The 22,779-nt window shown below is 40.7% G+C and overlaps 1 protein-coding gene across 2 annotated transcripts in view; it reads right to left on the reverse strand.

Moving 5' to 3' along the window:
• The window catches only part of cntnap2a (contactin associated protein 2a), a 280,648-nt gene that overhangs the window by 110,103 nt on the left and 147,766 nt on the right, over nt 1-22,779 (reverse strand). For both annotated transcript variants that reach the window (XM_035619745.2, XM_047329941.1), the window contains exons 5-10: nt 19,352-19,404; nt 18,971-19,121; nt 17,081-17,265; nt 14,841-14,984; nt 13,621-13,882; nt 1,832-1,981 (exon numbers count right to left, since the gene is read on the reverse strand). In XM_035619745.2, the coding sequence (XP_035475638.2) occupies nt 1,832-1,981; nt 13,621-13,882; nt 14,841-14,984; nt 17,081-17,265; nt 18,971-19,121; nt 19,352-19,404 (945 nt within the window). The remainder of the gene's footprint in view (nt 1-1,831; nt 1,982-13,620; nt 13,883-14,840; nt 14,985-17,080; nt 17,266-18,970; nt 19,122-19,351; nt 19,405-22,779) is intronic.

The following is a 22,779-nucleotide window of genomic DNA, read 5'->3' on the forward strand; positions in this document are numbered from 1 at the left end:
GACAATACAGGATTCTGATTCACTGGGGAGTGTCATTTGCAAGTTATTGGTAAATATTTTGAAGATTACACACAGAAGTCATTTTTAATAAAAATGTCCTTCTATCTTGCATTTTTTTAAAAATATGTGCTCAGTCAATCTCAAAGGGATAAATCTAATCTGTGTTCAGCCAGGAAGGTCTCCGGAAAGATGACGATGGCCAGTGCCGCAAAAAACTTTCGAGGGGTGGGGATGGGGGTTGGGGGCGTGGGGCAATTCACAACAGTCCTCTTCCCACTTCAAGGGGCACAGTCATTAGTCTCCTCTCAGCCACTATTGAGTCCCAGCTCAGCTTACCGGAACAAATAAATCACCAATTAGATCAAAATGGAGACTAGAGGGTGAAAAGGAAGAGAGGAGAGGAGCGAGAAACCTGATAAAGGAAAGACAAAGAAGAAGACGAGAGACCGAGAGACAAGAGATTAATAAAAGATGAAGCGTTAGCGTTAAACTATATTATCAGATTAAAAAAATGGCATAAAAATGTAACAGGTTTTAAACGCGAATGAAATTCAATTAGCACCCCATAGTTTCGCAAACTTTGATTTCATAAATAAAAAGTACAGAGGCCTAATGGGCTTCGAGGGGATTCACTCAATGGCAGCGAGGAGGAAATTAAGATGGACAACAGAATAAAACAATTTGGATGTGTGTGCGTTTGTGTGTGTGTGTGTGTGTGAGAGAGAGAGAGAGAGAGGGAGAGACAGAGAGAGGTGCTCTGATCCTTATTGACTGGCCTGGGGAAATGGATTTGCTTGATGGAGGAGATTGAGCTCAGATAGAGAGAGAGAGGGGGACAGAGGCCTGATGGAGATATCAGAGCTTGGACTATTTCTCTCAGTTACTGTAATTCTAAAGGTACCCACACAGGCAGCACACACACACACACACACACACACACACACACACACACACACACACACACACACACACACACACACACACACACACACACACACACACACACACACACACACACACACACACACACACACACACACACACACACACACACACACATACACACACACACAGTCTGACATGCACCCTCCGATACGGACCATCTTCCAACAGACGGACAGTGGTGTCTGGCATCATTAACCTGGCATCTTCCAAATTCAGATTGATTGCTGCATGTGTGTGTGTGTGTGTGTGTGTATGTGTGTGTATCTGGTAGTCTAGTTGTGTCTGTCTTCTTGCAAGTTGAGCAACTTGCTCAACTCTGGCCACTTGGATTTAGATTTCTAGTGAATCACATGATTTGTAGACAATTCTAACCTACAATTATATAGGCACACTCGTGCACCCACACAGAAATGCACAAACTCTTACGGCGCAGTTCAAATCAAAAGTTTCAGCCCAGTTTAACTGTGGACTAACACTGAAACATTTATTTCTTGGTTTAACTAGATTTTCTATTAAAGGTGCTGTATGTACCTTCTTTGGTAGTTTGCTAAGTGGAAAAATGTAATGCTATGTAGCTTGAAAAATCTATTTGGAATTTTATATAATTACTTAAGAGGCTATTAAATCAATTAAAAATGAAACATGACTTAATGCAAGCATCGCAGCAGGCTAAAATAAAGATGCATCACATTTTTGTGGGGAATTGATCATAAAGACTGATTACTCCTTACTTACAATAATAGGCAACATTTAACAATAAATTACAAATCTCCTCTCTGATGGGCATTGGAGAGCAATGTGATGGGGTGAGTGTACGTGGGAGAAAGTAAGGAGTGCTGTGTTATTATTGTCCGATCTGCGGTGACAGTGTTGGGATAACCCTTACCTCCCAAGTGATAGGTTCCCCCTGTGTTGATGGTGAGTGGTGAGGTAGAGTGCACAGCAGAGGCCTCTTCACCGTCTATCGTCAACGCGGCAAAGTTGTCCTTGGCGACCAAACGTACCGCATGCCATTGTCCATCATTAAAGCCTGGAACTGGAGGATAGGGATGAAAATGTCTTTAGAAAACACACACGCACACACACACACTGCACAGATGTCTTTGGAGTAGTTTAAATCAAAAACATTATGTTCCTGAAGTGCAAAACCTTAGTTAGAGCAAGGTCAGGTGACTCAGATGAGTCTTTGTTTACTTCACATTGATGATGGTGTGTTGACTGTAGCACTTGACTTCACTTGTGCTACAATAACAACAAAAAATCAAGATCGGTATCTCTTGATGTGTTACTTTGTTACAGTAGAATATTGAACAGCAAGGGCCTGACTTGGATTGAAGAAAAAGTCGACTGGATTGGACTCATCTTGGGTGAGAGGTCATGGGAGGTCAAAGTAGGAAAAAAACATTTCTGTCTGGGATGTGTAGCTTTCTTTCTCTGTCTACCCCTCTATTTTGTCCTTTTCCCATCTAAAATGATTTGCACAGCTGTGTTTTTCTCCCTATCTTAAGCCTCCATCTTTGCTTCCTGGTGATTGTAATTTCAGTGAATACAATAGCTCAGGATCATCCATTCACCTTTACCACTTTTTTTTAATGTCAATTTTCTCCTGTTCTCTCAATCCTTCTCTCTCTCTCTCTCTCTCTCTCTCTCTCTCTCTCTCTCTCTCTCTCTCTCTCTCTCTCTCTCTCTCTCTCTCTCTCTCTCTCTCTCTCTCTCTCTCTCTCTCTCTCTCTCTCTCTCTCTCTCTCTCTCTCTCTCTCTCTCTCTCTCTCTCTCTCTCTCTCTCTCTCTCCCTGTTTTAGCCGAGTGCAGCTTCCAGTCTCAAGGCCCCCATGTCTCAACTCCATTAACTCCCTCACAAGATCCCTCTTTGCATTTATGCAGTACCAGAGTGCATGTGTGTGTTTGTTCTCCATCTGCGCATGCAAGCAACTGTACACAAGTCTGAAATGCGATGCGATGTCCACATATGTCAATGTACTGTGTGTGTGTGTGTGTGCTTGTGTGTGTGTGTGTGTGTGTGTGTGTGCTCGTGCACTTCAGTTTTGTGTTCTCCTTTTCTTTCTCTTCCCTTGTAGCTGCACTCCATTAAATGTGAGTGATGTATTGGAAAGGGACATTACTACTGGAGCCGAGAGAGAAGCCAGCTCACTCTCATCACCCTCTCCTCTATACATCACCTCTTACTGACACCAATCTCTATTCATCCTTCCCTCCCCGCCTTCCTCGCTGTCCCCAATTCTTTCTTTTCCTCTCTTTGTCTTTATTTCCTTCCCTGTGTTTCTACATTTCACTTTTCGCCCTTTCTCCCTCCATCTCTAAACTCCTCTCCTCTTGTGGCCTTCTGCCGCGGTGACCGCCTCTTTCAATTCGGTTCAGCTGACCGCTTCACTGACTGTAATACATCTATACTGAGGACACTGTAGCGGAGTTCAAGGCACGGTCACGTGCAAATCAGTCTCGGCAGAGTGCACATATGTATGTATATAAGTCAATACACACTGTATGTACCTTAGCCTATTTGTGTCAGTATATCTTTAAAAAATGTATGTTAGAGAGTGCAAGCTTCTGCTGGTGAATTTGCTCTGTGTATGTGTGTGTGTGTGTGTGTGTGGCATATTCTGTGTATTCGCAGTCTTCAAGGCACAATTATAGGTTGTTTATTTCCTCCCAGAATGCACTTGGGGACCCTGGCTTTCATGTTAGCAGGGAGTCCACGCTAATTAATCTCTATCAGCAGGGTTACTGTGTGCATGCGTGTGTGTGTTTGTGTGTAAGTGAGATCATGGCAGTGACCAAAGAAGCCAAGAGCCAGGATGGCCACCTGCTGAGGGGTGTGACTGCTGTGACTTGTTCAGGGCTATGCTGGTTCAATTTGCGCACGCCCACGCGCACGCACGCACACGCACATGCACACGCACATCAATGTCATTAAGCACGAAACTTCCCATGAGCTCTGTCGGAAACTGAAATAAGATGACACTCTTTAAGATTGCATTGTAATTGTACTTGAGAACTGAGAAGTAATAATGGAAGAAAATAAGAGGCTGCGTATGTCTTGGCTTGATGACAACAAAGAGACGAGTTCTGGTAGAAAGCGACCTTGATGTGCTCCTTAACTGACAATCACATTTCTGACTATATATTGGTTTGATGTAATCACCATCAAGCTCTCTAACCCCAACCCGTCCCCCTCTATAACCTCTTGAACGTAATGGAAAATACACTCCTGCAACCTTGTGTTCCCTCGTCTGATTTACATCACCTGCAATAGGGTTGAATGATGAGCTTATCAGTGATAGCAGTATTAAAAGTGCCTGCTGAAGAACACACGTGAACGGGTCCGTCGCTCGCTAGTTTTCTGTCACACACGCCGAACACACATGCTCAGAACATGCACATGCCATGTGTCTCCCAAAGATAAAAAAAAGAGGAACGCAGATAATGAAGGAGAGTAAAGGAAGGAGGAAGAGACCTGTTCAGATGTGATGAGATAAGGCCGTTTCATGGCTTGCTGTGGGATTGTCATTCATATGGAGGAGCCTGATGTTAGCTCTGTTGTTGTTTTGAATGAATTTAAAAAATTAAGAAATTGCACCGTGGGGATCATGTTCATGATCTCAACCCTCATTTTCAAAGTCCCCAAACGGTAGCGAACTTGTTGTCCCAACTGACAAATAATCCATTAAAACAGCTGAAAAGTTGAATGTGATTTCACATAATACATGATTAAATTTTAGACATTTAGGATTTTAGGATTAACCCCCGAAATTCACAAGACTTGTTGGGACGTTTATCTTGTACCTTTCTGTATTCATATTTTTTTTTCTAAAAAATGTATAAAGCTCATCTATAATCTATGTCAGCAGATGCATTAATTTCATGGGTGACAGTTGGAAGCTTTTTTGTTACACACATCTTGAGTACAGCCACTGACAAGCTGCATAAACATAATAGCATTTGCATAAACACAACCATGTTTTTTAGTGGTATTCTGATGAACCAGTGTGGGATCATTTTAGAGAAACAGAAAAAGTGAAGTTAACATTTTGGTAATTGCATCAGATCATCTTCCATATGCAGTATGGTCCGGAACAGGCTTCTTGTGCCAACACTGCTCAAGACAAATTATAAGAGAGAGAGACATCCTTGACCACTTGTGCTCACAACACCTGTGGTCACTGGGAGTACATGTTGGCCCCAAAAAACACCTGATTCCATTTCATTTCATGACGGAATTTTTGTTGGGACGAGCTTTGTTTTTGCTGCTGGTATTGCTGCTCTTTCTGTCTGGCACATATATTCAAGGAGAGAGCAGAGAAGCTGACCTAGGTTTTACAGACAAGTGGCCATACTAGCAAGGAGGAAATCCAGGATGAGCCGAGAGCTCCGAGAGACGTGGTGGTGGAACAGAGGGTCGAATAGAGGCTGAACCACGGAGGCTGGTGTTGAGACAGAGAGCACAGGGTGTGAATCCACAAGGTTTAGAACAGGGGTGCAATTATCATTCAGGAGAATCATAATTGTTTTCATTACAAAGTAATCTACAATTATGTCCAGTACATTTTGTTTAAAAGTTATCTAACTGATTAGTAGAATTGTTGCAGATTCATTTCTTATTGATTGATTTCTAATTGCAAAGATTCAAAACCACTACACTGTCTATCAGTTTTAATATAGTGTCATATCAACAGCAATACACAATAACAAACCAAAATTATTATTTTTTTCATCATAGAGATGCTGTGGGATGCTACTTAAGACTGCTTTCCTTGAAAGAACCTCCTCCTCAGCCTCTACGATATTTCAGTGATGAGCTCCAGACTGACAGCAACTGAAAACAAGGTGACAGCAATTACAGTGGAGCTGAAAGAGACTAAAACTGAGCAGCAGCTCGTGAGGGGGAAAAAAAGTGGAGGAGGCTGAGGGAGTGTTTATTGGTAATTTAAAAAAAAATCTTGAAAGAGCAAGTTGGAAAACAAATCAAAACTGGCTTTCATGCCTGTAGTCCAAGAAACAAAACTGGCATCCCTGGTTTCCAGAGTGACAGCCAGTGAGAAGGAGGCGCAGCAGCAGAAGACAGAAGTGACAAGTTACAGGGAAAAGCTGAATGTTTCCAAGACTGAACGGCAGTTTACCAAGAACAAAGGGGAGGAGATCCAGAAGACAGAGACAAGAAATACATATGGATATACATGACAATAAAAATCTAAATGCCATCAGAAAATGTTGGGTCTAATTGTCTATTTGTAAATATTTTCGACCTGTGTTCAAAGACTCAATAAATAAAATATTCACAAATATTGGTGCGCCTTACAACCCAACTGACGGTAGAGTATGCATTCATCGCAGGCATCATTATGGTTACCTGAGCGAAGGACGGAGCTGAGCTCTCTGGTGCTTTACTGTCACAAGTAACTTCACAGCACACGTCAAAAGGAGTCTACTGCCCGAGATATACTGCCACCAAGAATGGAGAATGGATGGCAGTAAATTTATACCATGGAAGTCAATGAATTATCCATAATTCTGAGGTGCCTAGTGGTTCAGAGCAGATGCATTAATCCCACAGCTAGAACAGGGAAGTGGGGTCTCTATGTGTCTCCAAAAACCTGTGGGATTTATGAGGATGTTAGCTCCCTGAACATCGTCAGTATGTTCCCTCAGTGACTTTAACATATAGTTTGATATCTTTAAAGAATCAATCATGATAATGACAATAAACTTTAAAATGTGCAAGTATCCTAAAAATATGAAAACTTGACTGAATGAGCTGACATGGAGTACAGCGTTCAAAAGTCTGCCCGAACAACCCTTCCAGCTAATATTTCCCTTTATGGATTATTTGGCTCATTATATGTTGCTGTATACAGTCTATGGCCTTAATCCATGTAACCTAATTACTGGTGTATTAATTTCAATATTCAAAAAACTAAATTATCAGCTTTGTCTCACACTATCCTTCATAATTAGGACACTGCAAAACACAGCATATTTACATTGTGTCACATTATCAAAGAGAAATCCCCGTTGCTTTTTTCACAAACACAGACAAAAATTACAACACGGCCACTTTTTAAATTTTTTTAACATTTAGAAACCATATCACCACCACAACAACAAATTATGCTGGAGTAGATTTTGCTTGCCAAATCAAAAAAAAAAAAAAAAGCACCAGTCAATACAGAACAGAGGACAAATAACAGCTCACCGGCGTATTCAAGACCGAATGGAATGAGAATAACAATGAAACAAGCTTTGAGACTCAGCTTCCCATCGCTACATGAGCCGTAAGAGTCTCTCTTAGTCGGCTCCCACAAGGTGCACATTGCCCCTTGTAACCATGGTAACATCAAATATGACTTCAACGCCAGGAATACTTCACAGTAGTCTAAAGTGTACGAACACTGTTTGGTCCCAAGTGAACCCCACTGAAGGAAGTCCTAAGTACAACACAGTAAAGTGCAGTGGAACAGTGTCTGATCCTGTGGATAAGCTGTTTGGAAAAATTTAGTTGACGGAAAAGCGGTTTGACTGAACAGCTTTGACACTGACCAAGGTAGGGAGTGTCAAATGAAATCGAGCAAAGCATAAAGGGTTTGAGCCGGTGCACAAAAAGACAAGCGGGCAGACCAGCGCTATCACCACCGACGTCTGGGTTGAGCTGAAGGCGTGGAGAAACATGGTAAAAGAGCAGAGGGTAGAGCTGACTGTCATCAAGACTCAGCTTCAGTGTCAGAGACGCAAAGCGGCTACGGTGCAGAGTGAGCGCAGAGGCAAATACAACGTTGAGCTTGCTTTGGAGTAATGCTACTATCAATTAGGAGCCATGCAATCTGCTATAGGCGTAAAGCAGAATAATTGAGAGCAAATTATTTCCCTGGATTTGGATAGTTTTCCCTTCGCTTAACAGCTATTTGTTACTGATAATTCTTTAGGATGCTCATAATATTATTGGTATCACAGAGCAAGAAAGCCTCGGACCAGAAAGTCAACAAACCAGATTCAAGAGCGACTGGTATCCTGCTGCTTGATTGATTTTATTTGCCATTGAGACAAAAGATGGATGACGAGCAGTAGCATCAAAATAATCAAATATCTAGAGGAAGGGGAGAGCCGGAGTAAACTGAAATGAATAAACCCACAAATAAAACAAAAATTTCAAATAGAATAATACAAATGACATCACAAGGATACAGGTGGACCTACTTATGTGAAACTCCCATGGATTATTGACCATCAATCCCAACTCTCCCCCTAATGTGGACTCGCTCTTTAAACAGTGTCACCTGACTTCCTCCTTTGCTCCTCTAATGATAATCACGGTCATGAGAGATTGTGTAACAATAAAACTTAATTGTGGGTCAGTCAAGTATTAAAACACTTGCTTAGGAAAGACAGATGCCCAGGGGTGCACAAATACTCTCACATCAACTTCATCAGTAATGCCAAACTTAAAAAAGTATTATGCTCATATTCAAGTTCAGGATTTCAATTTGGGTTATTACTTGAAGAGGTTTACATGCTCTAATGTGCATCAGTTTCCCCAGAATGTCCATTCCTGCAGCTCCTTTTTCCAGCCTCTCTCTGAAACACTTGGTTTTAGCTCCTCTCTCTTAAAGGCCCCCCTATCGATGAAGCTCAGTCTGCTTTGATTGGCCAGTAAGCCATCTCCGTTGTGATTGGTCACCCGCTTTCAGGGCATGTAGGTAAGTGTCGGCCTCCGCTTTTACTCTAGCTGGTTTTGTTTGAGGGGTTGTGCCAGACCAGCTGTTGGCGGGGCCTTATGCACCTCCGTAAAATGGTGAAATCATCATGTTTTGGAAGCATCAGCGGGAACGCTGACGAGGTGATTCAGGCGTAATCTATTTATCCCTAGTTTTCCTGAATTTTCTTTTTAACTTTTTATATTATTTTTCTGGTTTCACCCCCTGGAGAACAGGCATTGGGATATTATACCTTTAAGACCATAGAGTGTACGTATTATTTCTGTAAACTTATCATTCGGCTCCGCTTTTCTTTCCTTTCTCCTCCCATATCCTCTATCAGTATACTCACTGGCCCTTTTTCTTCCCTCTTCTCTCCTCTCCCCCTGTTTCTATTCTGTATTGATTTTGGATGTACAGTATAAATTAATTTTGTCTGCTATGAATTTATGCGGCCCTCTAGCATTCATAAATGTATCCTTCTCCATCTCCTCTGCTCCTAAATATTCGGTCCTCTTAGGAACTCTAAAGAGCTTTGCATGTCTTCACCGAAGGCAATATTCGAACCACACAAAGCCAGAGAATACGACATATTAAGCCTCGCCTACACACACACACACACACCCATACACAAACATGCACACAGAGGCAGAGAGACACACAAATATAGGCTCAGCACTCAGGGGGACTGAAACAATATAACAGTATAATCAGGGGTGGCTGTAGTGTGTTTCCCCCCCTCAAATCTAAGCCTCAGGCTTTTCCATTATTGTAATGCCTTATGCTTCCTTTTCGGACCTTTTGCATGTGTGTGACATACTGTAGTAATTCAGCACCTCAAAGGAACTGACATTATTACTTCTAGCCGAGTTGATGGGTGTGAACGCCTGCATGCAAGAACACATGCACACACAAAATAACACAGTGACACAAGCATACATTTTTAACATAGCAAAATATTTCTTCTTTTTTGCAGCTATGCTTCATGTGGCTTTGTCTTATTTTGCAATGAGCCTCACCTATGACTCAAAGGGATTTTGTGGAGTGACACATTTCCCCCCTAGGTATAAAATACGACAATTTGCAAAAATGATGATGGAAAGAATTAATAAGTGTAACAATTATGAGGAAAAGGAGAGAAAAGCAAATTAATCTTTACTTAGGTTACTATAACTTAATTTATGTAATTACAGTACATACAGATAATATTTGTGATAGTGACAGGAAAATTATAATACGGAGTCCCAGGAGTGATATTCTTATTTTTTATCTGTCAAAATTAAACAATTAATACTGTTTCAAAATTATTTGAGAAAAGAATAAACTCTTAAAAGCTTTAAAGCTATGTTGATATTAATGTGTTCCTACAAGATATTTATTATATGCACTATATAATACACTAAACATATCTTGGGTATAAATATCTTTTTTTGATGTTATGTAAAATTATGTAAAATTATCACCTTTTAATAATTACTTTACCTTTTATATTCCCCCATCAAAAGCTTGCAAGGAAGCTCTTGAAGCTCCAATCAAAAATATGTAATTATTAGGATTAATTATCACTACCTCTTTCATTTTCTTCGACAATCAAACAGGAGCGCTGGAACATATTTCCCTGCTTTGTTGTATGAGAACTTCATGGAAATTACAAATCTCAGGCTCTGCGAACACACTGCAGATACTGAATATTGTTTCCATGGAAACAATGCTGGTGCAACAATAATTTGATAAGTAATCAAGAGGGTGATCAGACGATAGCATCTTCAACACTCACCTGCCATCTGTGTCAGGTACATAAGGAGCCTTTCTCACTGACACTGGTTTATATGACCGCTTAATTGTAGGTGATGTGGAAAACACATAAACCCAGCACTACTCTACTCTAACCAAGTTTTGTACAATCGAAAATAATTGAGTAATGAAAGCGGAAGAAATGAGAACAGAGTTGGAGAGTTCATTAGTAAGTAAAGGAAAATTATGGTAAAATTAGATTAGACTCCCAGCAGGAATCACAATTGAGTACCCTCTATCACGCACACACACACACACACACACACACAAAAACAAACACACACACACACACACACACACACACACACAAAAACAAACACACACAGAGGTTTTCTCAGGGGAGAAAGCAGTTTGTCTCTGAAGGTCACAGATCAACTGCCTTTGGACAAGTGCTCACTGCCGCACACACGAACACAAGAAGTTTTGTAAAATCAGAGATTTTTAACCCCTTCGACTAAAATTGCAATTGATAACATCCCCATAACCAATGTGTGCTCTACGAGATTCCTTGGTGTTCTGCTTGATGCATCCCTATCTTGGCCGCCTCATATTAGAGCCATAACCATGGAAATTGCCAAATCTCTTGGTATACTATGGAAAACAAATTAAGTGTCCTCAGTGTGTATCAAGTGAACCATCTTCAGATTGGATTATTTGTGCTACAACCCGTCCACCTTCTTGTCATGATATATGTGTGTATGATTATCAATTTCATACCCATTCCACACGTTGATTTGTCTCCTTAGACCTCCTTATTCCTATACAGCCCAATCTTCAGTTCAATATTCTTTACGGAGGGTGTAAAATTTGGAATTCTCTCCCTATACACTTTCTTAATTTGTCAACTCAACAGCTAAAAAAATCCCTGAAATCTTTCAGTTTAACCCATTGATACTTCTCACATGGTCTGGCAATATATGCTGGGCCTATGTTGTCCCATCACTTTTTATGAGTATCATTTTCTATTTGTTTTGTACATCTGTTTTTACATATATTGTTTAACATTATGTGATCCATTGTGTTTATTATTCCTTGTAATTACTTAAGAAATGCAATGAACCACACATCCAAAGAAACAGACATTTTGCACAGGTTCTTGGAGGAGCATGTTTCTATGTAAGGTTGACAAATTACCCCTAAATACCCCCATTCTTGTAGTATGCACACGAAACACCTCCACAAACGTAGAATTCTCTGCAACTGCAAGCATGGCCCAAATCCTCTCATTGAGCCTGGATATATTCTACTGGATAATGCTAGAGCGGACAATTGTCTAGCATTAGTGACCAACCCGGAGCACAAACAGAGTGACAAAGACGTCCTACTGGAGTTTTATTAATCACCACAGATGAAATATCTTACATTGATTCCCATTTTTGGCCTCGGTATGATCCACCATCTCGATGTTTGCCATTTTTGCTATTTTCTACAAAACGGCGACTCAAACCTGGTGCTCATTCTTAGTAGAAACAGAGGTAGGAGCAACTCCTTCACTTTACAGGGAGTTTATTGATTTTGTTATGAGAACAAAATGTCAGGAAGATGTTTGGTATTCAAGGTTATTTCCCTTAACATTCCATCTTACAGAGTGTATTAGATAAAAAAAGGAGGTTAGGAAGAACGATTGGTCCACCCGTTTCCACATCACATTGGCAAAGTGGTAAACATCAGTTGGTGTTTGGGGTGTGAGAGTGACCGGAGCTAATAATGTGTGTTTTTTTGTTTTTTTTAAGTTTCTTTTAAAACTTTTCAGGGAGCGGATAAGAGTCCAGAAAAAAAGACTGATAAATTGTTGGCTTCCTCCTGCTGAGGCCTCTGTTCTAAGTGGTTTGTTCCCCAGTGTGTTAAAAAAAATAAAGATCCTTGTTCACATGGCCCAGTTTGTATCAAGTAAATAGGGGACTGAAGATCACACCATTAAATCACTTAAAAAAAAAAAATTATTAACAGAGTTTTATTTAACTCACTAAATAGGAATTTATCTCCAAAACCTGATCCATTCTGATGTGATCAATGCAAGAGATTACATTTAATCTGTTATTTTCCTTGTATATGCTTGGTTGTGTCCTCTCCTGTTTCAAATATAATTCTAAATGTCATTTGTGATTTACTGTATTCTATAAACATACCGAATGGCAGCCTTTGACGGGTGAAAAATTTAAATGGGTTGTAGGTGGCAAATGAAAAAATCAGTGGATTAGGTTGGGATGGCTTTACCTTCCAGCTGCTGCCTGATTATATGTCTGAGTAATCTGCGGCTAAACAGCTTCATAAACAAATGATCCCCACTTGGAAAAGAGAAATGGACTGTGTGGTGTCTGTTAGAGACTTTCTTTTCCTCTCCTCACGGGGTGTGCTTCTACACGTCTCTCCCAAAAAGGGACTAAGCATTTCATTACAAGTCTACAGAGCTCCCACTGTGTCATTGAAGCCAGAAGCCAGTGTGGCTTTCTCTCATTGAGATACTAATATGTCCCTTATAAGGTCTCTGCTAATAACAGAATCAAAGGAGGGGCCGCGTTGTGAGTCTGCGTTTGTGTATTCTAGTAATACTGATGTAATCGCAGGCTCAAGCCGAATTAGCCTAGAGGGTAACTCAGTAATAATCCCTACCCCTGGGCATAATGGCTTATTAAAGCAGCAGTGGACAGAATAAATGAATGTATCTGAACAAAGAGAAAGGGGTGGAGAGAGAAAAAAGAGGAGGCAGGAAAATACCAGTAAGGGAGGAAAGGGAGGGCAGGGGAGTTGCTAGGAAAGGATGAAAGGCCATGTCAAGATGGAGACGATGGAGAGGTGAGATACAATCCAGACCAAGAGGAATATCTTAATTGACAATATAATTATGTAGTTACTAATGCTAACTAATGCTCTAAAAGGCAGGACGGTGGATTTATTTTTAAAATACAAGCATAACACATACGTACGTATGATGTATAATCTGTGTTGCTAGACTATATGACAGAAAAATCCTTAGATGTTGAATATATGTTAAGTGAAGACAGAGTAATGAGTATAGTGTAAAAGTTTAACTCACTGACTTTTAATCGTTAAACCAATGAGAATTGATCATTTGTATTTTATGTTGATCTGTAGCAAAATTCAAGGCATGGAGATAAATGTGGGCTCATTTTTTGAACAAAACTTCACAATTAAGTGTCTGTTGACAACTCACCTGACGACAAGTCCACCTGGCTGTTTCTGGTCGCCGTTGACACGTTGATATGAACTACGATCTTGCCGTCCTCCAGGGAGATCTCCAGTGTGCCGTCGTCAAGATTACTGAAGAGGAGGAGTCCGTCGGGGTTCCACGTGCGGAAGTGGAAACCCACAGACAGTGTGTTGTGACCAGCTCTGCCTGGCAGCTGCAGGAAGCTGGTGGCATTGAAAAAGACCGGGAAGGTGTGGGTCTCCACGCAGGAGAAGGACAGGTTACGCTGTTAAGGGAGAGGGAGAAAGTAGGAAGTCAACAGTTGGTCTCCAAATAGAGGTATCAAGAACAAAGCTAATCCCTTGAACGTTGGCTTGTACGTGAAGCTTACACTTTAGATACATGTTTTTATTTACCAGTTTATGATTCAGTTCACTTTCAGATGAAACTAGATCTAAAGACATATGTTGCTTAGTGCAGACAACAAAAATGTGTATCTTTCACTCGAGCCCGCTTATGTAGCCGGGTCGATCGAAAACCTTCGTGAGGTTTGAGTGCAGGTGGAAAACAAACACTGTTGTGGAATTTAGGCACTGACTGTGTTCTTAATCAAATCATTAGCAAATGCACAATATTGAGCTGCCTTATCAACAATAGATGATTCCTGATTGCCTCCCGTGTGTGTTTCTGAAATTTGAGCGTGGATCTGGTTTGATTAGAAACGAATGGCTGTGTGAGTAATCAGAGGGAATTAGAGGTGCAGCTTTGATGAACTTGATTACTGCCTCCATTTGTTCAGTCAGTTCACCAGAGATCGAAGACGATATTGTGGCTTTCCACTGTTGACGAGGAAGAGAAGATGGGGAGTGACTTCATGGTCTATCGAAATTTGAGCAAATTGTAACACTTAATTTGCCCAAGTTGCATGTTGTCGTCATCCAGAGTGCTGTGCATTTGATGAGTAGAAGTACACAAGCCTAATTCTTTTGAGATAGGTTAAATCCAAACTGTAAAATTCTGTCTTTGTAGGCTGCAGTGAAATAGCAGCCCTGAGTTCAAGAGGGAGCGCACAGACAGGAGGCAAACACACGGAGGTGCTACCGATGGCTCAGCTGTGTACGATTAATTATGAATCTGTTAAAACTATTTTTGGTGCAGCGAATAATTTGCCCCCTCACTCAGGTCAGATTCAGAGTTAGTGTGACAATAATGAGCATGTTCAATATTCAGCACATCTCCCTTACAAAGCTGGAGGTGTCCAGCTTCTTTCGGCGGGCCAGGTCTGTAATGTTGTCTCCGTTGTAGTTGATGCTCTCCATGCAGCCTTTAAAGTTCTTCCTCCCTCCTCCCACAGGCTTCCCACTGTATGGCATCCCTCCAAAACTCAACTGGAGAGAGACATAGGCCAAAGAGGTAAAAAAAAAAAAAGAGATGCCAAAAGTCATTAATTTACAATCTGTATCTTCCTGTTGCCCTACATTGCTACAACATTGCAAACAGCTACATCAATTTAATATGAAGTTTTATATCCATGAATACTTAAACGTATGCAAACATATACATTTTAATTAATTTAAGGTAATGTCGAACACGTACATGAAAGTCTACTGTTTAATGTCAAATGAACTCTTATGATAATAGCAAAAGAAAAAAGAAAATATGGGTAACTTGAGAAAAATCTAATTTACATATACAACCAAGATTTCTTTTATGTAATGGCATCAGACGATACAAACTTTATGACGAATATCGCAGCGCAACCTTTAGGCCATTGTGAACGAATGCACAGATGGATGGACTACAGGTCATTCCGGATTTTTTTTATGAATGACAATTAAATCTCCAAAACTGAATCCCAAGATAATTGGGCCAACATCTTCTTTTCAAAAATATTTATATATCTGCTGGAAGAGTGGGTAAAAAAGGAGAACTTAGTGGATTGTGGGGAACAGATGTGATCAGAGGAGGACAGAGGCGAGGGGATGGAGGCTAACAAACAGGCATCTGTTGGGAAGCACAGGAGGACACAGAGCTGATGAAAATGTAAAGTGAGTTTCTTTTTTCTTCTTTTTTTTTTTTTTTACAGTCGCACATGTTCAGTTCTTTTTTTTCCCTCGAGCCATTGCATTGGGCTCTGAAGGAAGACAGGATGATGGAGGGTGGTATACAATTACCAATAAATATGTGACTGCGATCGCAATGTGTGTGTGTGTGTGTGTTTGTATGTGTGTGTGTGTGTTTGTATGTCTTTGGTGATGCTCAAATAGTCTTAGTAATTACTGCCAAGGGTAGACACAAATGGACCCAGATATTTAGGCAACACACAGACACGCACACACGCACGCACGCACGCACGCACGCACGCACGTGTATCTCCATGATGGAGTGTGTAGACTAGATGGAGTACATTTTGAGTTGGCCACAATTTCGCTATCTGTAAAGAGACTCAGTCAAGCAATAACACTTTTGGGATCTAGTCAGGGTTCACCAAAGACACAACGCACGCACGCACGCACGCACGCACACACACACACACACACACACACACACACACACACACACACACACACACACACACACACACACACACACACACACACACACACACACACACACACACACACACACACACACACACACACACACACACACACACACACACACACACAAAACATCCTGGTTTGACCTGTTGTACAGATTTCCCTGAAGACCCCTTAATTCACACACACACTCTCACACACAAACATATGAATATAAACAAACACACAGACACAGACCATATACAGCTGCACACACTCAAACACAAATGCTTTCATTACCCATTATGCATTCCGAAATCAATTTCCTGTTTTTTAAGTATTATTAGCTTCCATCAGTGATGAGTCATTGTTCAAAAAGCAGTTGCAAAATCAGTAAAGACACTGGTGGAAACACTGAGATAACAAGAATCTGAATGAAAAGAACAGCATCACAGAGACAGATGAATAATAAGTAAAGATATAGACAGCGTCTCTCATATGGTTTGAAATAATTGGGCAACCATGTTGAGGCTCCAGGCAGTTTTAGAGGGTCCAGAGTGTATCTAAGAACTGCTCACATTAGAATATGCATTATTCTCAACATCTGTACTCAAAGGCTCAGAATTCTCACTCAGGTTCCTAGAGGATGTGTATTTGTTACTCAGTTATTCCATGGTCTACCAGTTCTCCTTCCCTATAAGAGAACTCGCTTGTGATTGCATATCAGTGTATAGCTGTTGAATCATTTTCCACTCAAAGGGGGATTTGTTATCAATATCAAGTCAATAGGATTTGTCTCATGATATGTTCAAGCACCAAACATTATTTTAACAATCCTAGAGATGGAATATTTCCCTGTCACCTCCTGTATCAGTCTTTAGACATGTATATTTATCATTTTTTCAGTTTTTTGAAAATCTTGTTTTCATTCCTGTCAGTGCACTCCTGTACTCCTTGCTTCTCACCTCATAGTCCAAATCTAGATGGTCAAACTCTCCATTCGTTCTGAAGTGTTGAGTGTGTCTGTCCAGGGTGAAGTTGACGTTGCGGCGGTAGCGCTCGATCACCACCGAGTGCCAGTGATTGTCATCCAAGAGGCTGCCGGTGGTCACGGAAGTATGACCCAGGATAGAGCCATACTGGTTACTGCCTGAAAATATTGTTAGAATCATATTAGTGATTAAAAAAACAGACTTGGACACTGTGAATCAAGTAATGTATATAAAAATGTTGAATAATATGCGTGTGCAAAGCAGTTGAACATGTTTTATCAAGCAACACTTGAGCAAATAATTTTAAAAGTTAACAACCGGTGGCTTATTTCTTAAGCAAGGATTTCCTAAATCTGTTTTGTAGATTTTGTGACCGGAATCCTTTCTGTATTAGCAAAATTAGGATATGCTGTTAATTGACATATTTTGGCAAGTCACAAATACATTGATACTGATCAGTCACATGTTTAGAGAAAATGTATTTGTTTTCCATCAGAGTATCTGATGGCTCAGGAGATAGACAGGGTCGTTCACTAATCAGAAGGTCAGTGTCTCAATCCCCAGCTCCTCCAATCTGCATATCGAAGCAGCCTGGGGTATGACGAGACAAGACAAGACGCTGGGCCCCAAATTGCCACTGATGTCACAGCCATGAATGAATGGATGTGACACAGTGTAAAATGCTTTGAGTGGTTGGTAAGAGTAGAAAAGTGATCTATAAATGCAGTCCATTTACCATGTTGCAGTCCATTTAGCATGTTGCAGTTTGGTTGAATTGAACATCATTTCTAGGTGACAGGGTTGCTCGACGGACACGGAGCAAATTTGATTTCAAAAGTTTAGGGTTATTGGCGAGCCCAGAATGATTGCAACAATTATGTTGTAGACCTGTCAGCGAGCTACAAACACAACCGGAGTTTCTGGATGCATTAGACTGAGTAACTAATAAATCCAACCAACAGACCAAACAGAGAAAGGATTTGGAGCTGGAAATGGTGAAGCTTAGACACATTATGCATTGATCTGATCCTTCAGAAGGTCGCCTTTCCCATTCAGTGAAGTAGTTGTTTCGACCGCAGTGTGTTCATGTGCAGTGCTTTAAAGTCGGAACATGGAAAAAATGAGAACACACAACAACAAAATGTGTTGTATTTGTGTTAAGAGCATTTAAGTGACAACTTGTCACCTCTTTCCAATATCTGCATAGTAACAAAGAAGAAAAGGATCAGGTGTGACAGGCAAACAAATAATAAATATTTTTTAGACCTAATCTAGATCACTCTACATGGACAGCAATTTACCATTACAAATCCATATGATATCACCAATTAAACGTTCGCAAAACATGTATATACACTATGTAAAGTTGCACTGTCAATCAAAAGTTTCTTAGCAATGTTTCTGTGTGTGACAGCATGTCAGCAACTAGTGTACCATAAGTTTCCCTGGCCTTTAGGGCTGTTGTTCTGATTTGAGGTGGCGTTCACATGGACTGTATCTATATAGAGCTTTTCTCGTCTTATCGACCACACAAAGTGCTTCACAGTACAAGTCACAAATTCACCCATTCACACCCATTCATGCAACGCTGCTATACGCAGTGCCTTTTCTTTCACACATCACTAACACACTGCAGGCACAGCTGTCAGGGGAAATTCAGGGTTAAGTGTCTTGACTGGAGAAGACGGGAATCGAACCACCGACCTTCAGGTAAGTGAACGACCCCCTACTGTTTCCACAAAACATTAAAAAAATTGACAGCGATACAAAGTCATCATCAGAGACATGGTGGGAGGGTCAACATCAAGAGAACTTTGCTTTGCATTCATTTGTCTACGTGGACGACATGAACGCGTTGCCCACCGAGGTTTATCTGCAACAGAAGCTTAGCTTTGTGGAGCTCCAGCGTGATGTAGTCTCCCTGCTGTCCTTCCCCGTGGAGAATCACGCCCTCACTTTCCGACGTCTTGAACCTCAGCGCGATCACATCCTTAATGATCTTCATCTTCTTCATCTGCACACATTTTCAATAAATATGTAGAAAACAATGACTTTACAAACTTTTAAACTAAACTACAAAACAGCTGCTTGCTAATAATCTACATCAAAGTATTTTTTTCTTCTAATTGTAATGTGATTTTTTTTTATGGTCGACCCTTTGTGCACTAGAGTGACTTTTCTGCATGACTTAATGGAAATTTTAGTCGAAATGAAAAAATAAAATCAAAGTATTATGTCCAGTACCTTAAAACGATATGAAATTACACCCTGTCCATCAAAGTTGATCACATCGGCCCCTGAAACAGAGTGGGCAGAAAACAGCAGAGATGCAGAGACATGAATTATTAATTAATTAATTAATTAAATTATAACCAAGGAAACACAAGAATAAGACAGGAAGACATTGACAGTGAGAGACGAGCAGAAAAGGTAAGATCAGTGGAGTAAATTGTGACTGTAATCCCAATCATCATAAATTGACCAAGAGCATATTGATGTCTACAATGCCGAGTACGAGGTTAAAAAATGTCAGGTTACTATTACTGCAATAGAAATTTGATTGTTTCAAGTGATAATGTACCCGATAGGCCTTTTCACATAGGACGTTTTGACATGTCACTGTAGAAAAAGCAGGGGTGTTAATAACAAAATGAATGATGGCTGAATATCATTTGGCTGCTTTGGTTTCAGGGCCCTTGTGTCTGTACATGTCATCCCACTGGAACGCTGCGCTACCATTAATATTAATACTTACACCTGTACTGTAGCAAGAAAAATATTTCAGTGGATTTAAATATTTACCAAATAAATGCAAAACAGATGCTGCTTTAAACAGTGCCACAGTGCAACGTCATGAGTAAATACATATTTTTCATTGGGAGTCATGTAGAAGTATGGCTTCTATAAAAATGTGTTGGAAATGTATTGGTGTCATTGTCATTTTTTTCCACATTTGGCAACAACCTAAAATTTAATGGAAGGAATTGAAAGAAAATATTTTTTTGACTGATTCAAACAAATAGATGTGATCATTACAATATTAAAATTAAACCTACATACCTGCCTTGTATCCTTATTTGGCTGACAATCTGATGGGTGAAGCTACAATTGTGTGGGCCTGTTAAACACACTTGTCTACAGGTATCGCCGAAATGTTAAAATATGCTATATTCTCCAGGTGATCTACATCTCTGTCTATACTCCCACTGAAGTTTCAATCTTCAATAAAATAAGTTTTAAATACACTTGAACTCCAAACAAAATATTTCAAATGCAAGAATGAGTGTTTACATAACAGGCGAGAGTGAGAGACAGAGACAAGGAGAGGGCAGAGAGGACACAAGCAACAGGCTGGAGGAGATTTTGTGAAGATGTTAAGAACCGAAATAAAGTGCAGTGTTTGAGGCACTCGGCGATATTGCTGTCGTCACCCCAGCTGCTTGAGTGGTTTGTGGAGTGTACTTGTGTGTGTATGTGTGTGTGCTTGGTGAAGGTAGAGAAGAGTGTACAGGATATGATAGGATAACTGGGCCTGGGAATCAGACACACTCTTGCACAGTCACGATGTCTCTCAATCTTACGTGCTCGATTGCTTTGTCTCACACACACACACACACACACACACACACACACACACACACACACACACACACACACACACACACACACACACACACACACACACACACACACACACACACACACACACACACACACACACACACACACACACACACACACACACACACACACACACACACACCCCCCAATGGTGGGGGCGAGCCTGTCCTTTCATAATAACCATCTGAGGAGGGGAGGAAGTGGGGCGAGGGTTGGGTGGGTAGGAAATTACACATGTTCCCTTGGTTCTAACTTCAGCGCTTCTGAAATGATCTCTTGCTGCCTCTCACTGGGTACAAATACATGGCTCTCAATCTCTTCCACTGCTTTACCCCTCACCCTTTTCCCTTTTGTCTTTCTCCATCACGCCTCTCACTGCCCCACTTCTCATTTCTTTTGCCTCCATCCTATTCCTTCCATCACTTCATTTGCGTTATGACCCTCTCTCTCTCTCCTTTAAACCCCACACCTCTCATGATCTTGTGTGGTCAAGTTTTATGGCGCAAACAGTCGTGGCAGCTGACAGATTTCCAATTGTTTTATGAGATCTACAGTGGGCGTGTGCCGCTCAGAAAACGGATGGCAGCTGAGGGAAGTGATGGGTGTCAGTAGGGAGACTCTACTTTACGGAGGATTCCACCATCTGCAGGCCATGGGGTAATGGGAGAGAATAAAAGAGAAAGAGGGGAGGACGTTGCGATGCAGAGTAACAGGGGGCCGCTTCTTTGTCTCCATCCAGGGCAGATGTAATGGCGAGGCATACAAGATGGTCAATGTTTTCAGACCCTGACCCATGAGACCATGCTATTTTGGACCTTGACCCGGATGCTGTTTCTCCACCAGACTTCTTCATCTGACAATTGAAAGATATGCCGCAGAGTTGCCTCCAAGGCAAATATAGATATAAATATAATATAAAAAGTGCCGTTAACAGCCATTTAATAGTTTTAATATTTAATTGAACAATTGCTATAGATTTCACCGATCAGGCAGCAAAGTAGGTGTCTGAGATAGGGTTGCAGCATTCATAGGCAGCAGCACAGAGTGCTGCATACAGCTCTACAATGGAACAATGGTGTAAAATATTAAGTGAGATAAAGTGCACAGGAATAAGGAGCCTGTCGAGAGTGAAATCTAAAGATGTCAGTAAACGGTCCGCAAAAACAGATCTGACACGTCTTTTCTTTTAAAACGTCCAGTGTAATCAGTAACACCGGTGTTGTCACGTATTTATTACGTGGTAATTACTTACTTATATTTCAGGTCACGTACAATAAGTGACCTGCCTGTGCCGAACTTAGGATTTGCCTGCTTCACACAAATGGAAACTTAATATACATGCATTTATTTTTTTTTATTTTTGGTTAAACATATTATAGATCTATCTTTTCTTTTTACTGTTTTTTTTATAGGGTAACAAAAAGGGAGCAAAATGTAATCACTCAATTTACTCAACTGCTACTTGCAACATTGTATTGTAATCCTATATTTATGCATCCCTTTACCCCAAACATATTGCACACCCGAGCCTGAAGATTTTTAGCTATTTATGCGTTTGGCCTCAGTCCTTCTACCGAGATAGTCGCTATCCATAAACAAAATCTACATAAGCACATTTCAAAGGCTCGACAGATGATGGCGATACATCATCCTGACATCAGATTTAAAGTACCGCTGGCATAAATAGGCCACAGGTTGAAGTCAGATTTGATATGCTTGCATCCTTTTGATATTCTACTTGCATGAGAGTGATTGAGTTTGTAAAGAAAATTTAATTTGTACTCTCTTGTTTCTGTCTGACTCCCCTTTCTCGCACATACTGGCTCTCTGAAACATACTCATCTATGAAATAATTGATTTTCTGTTGATCCCATGTTAATCAAAATGGAAATGAGCATGTAAATTTCACAGCACGGTGGATCATGACTCCGTAATAGCCTCTAGCTCTGGCACAGACACCGACACGCACAGCCTTTCATTCCAGTCCATAGGAGTCATAGTTTGGTGTGGCATTTCATTATTGTACGTTCAAACCCAGAATTATCAGCTAC

The sequence above is a fragment of the Scophthalmus maximus genome, chromosome 21 (assembly GCF_022379125.1).
Source record: "Scophthalmus maximus strain ysfricsl-2021 chromosome 21, ASM2237912v1, whole genome shotgun sequence".
Taxonomy (NCBI): domain Eukaryota; kingdom Metazoa; phylum Chordata; class Actinopteri; order Pleuronectiformes; family Scophthalmidae; genus Scophthalmus; species Scophthalmus maximus.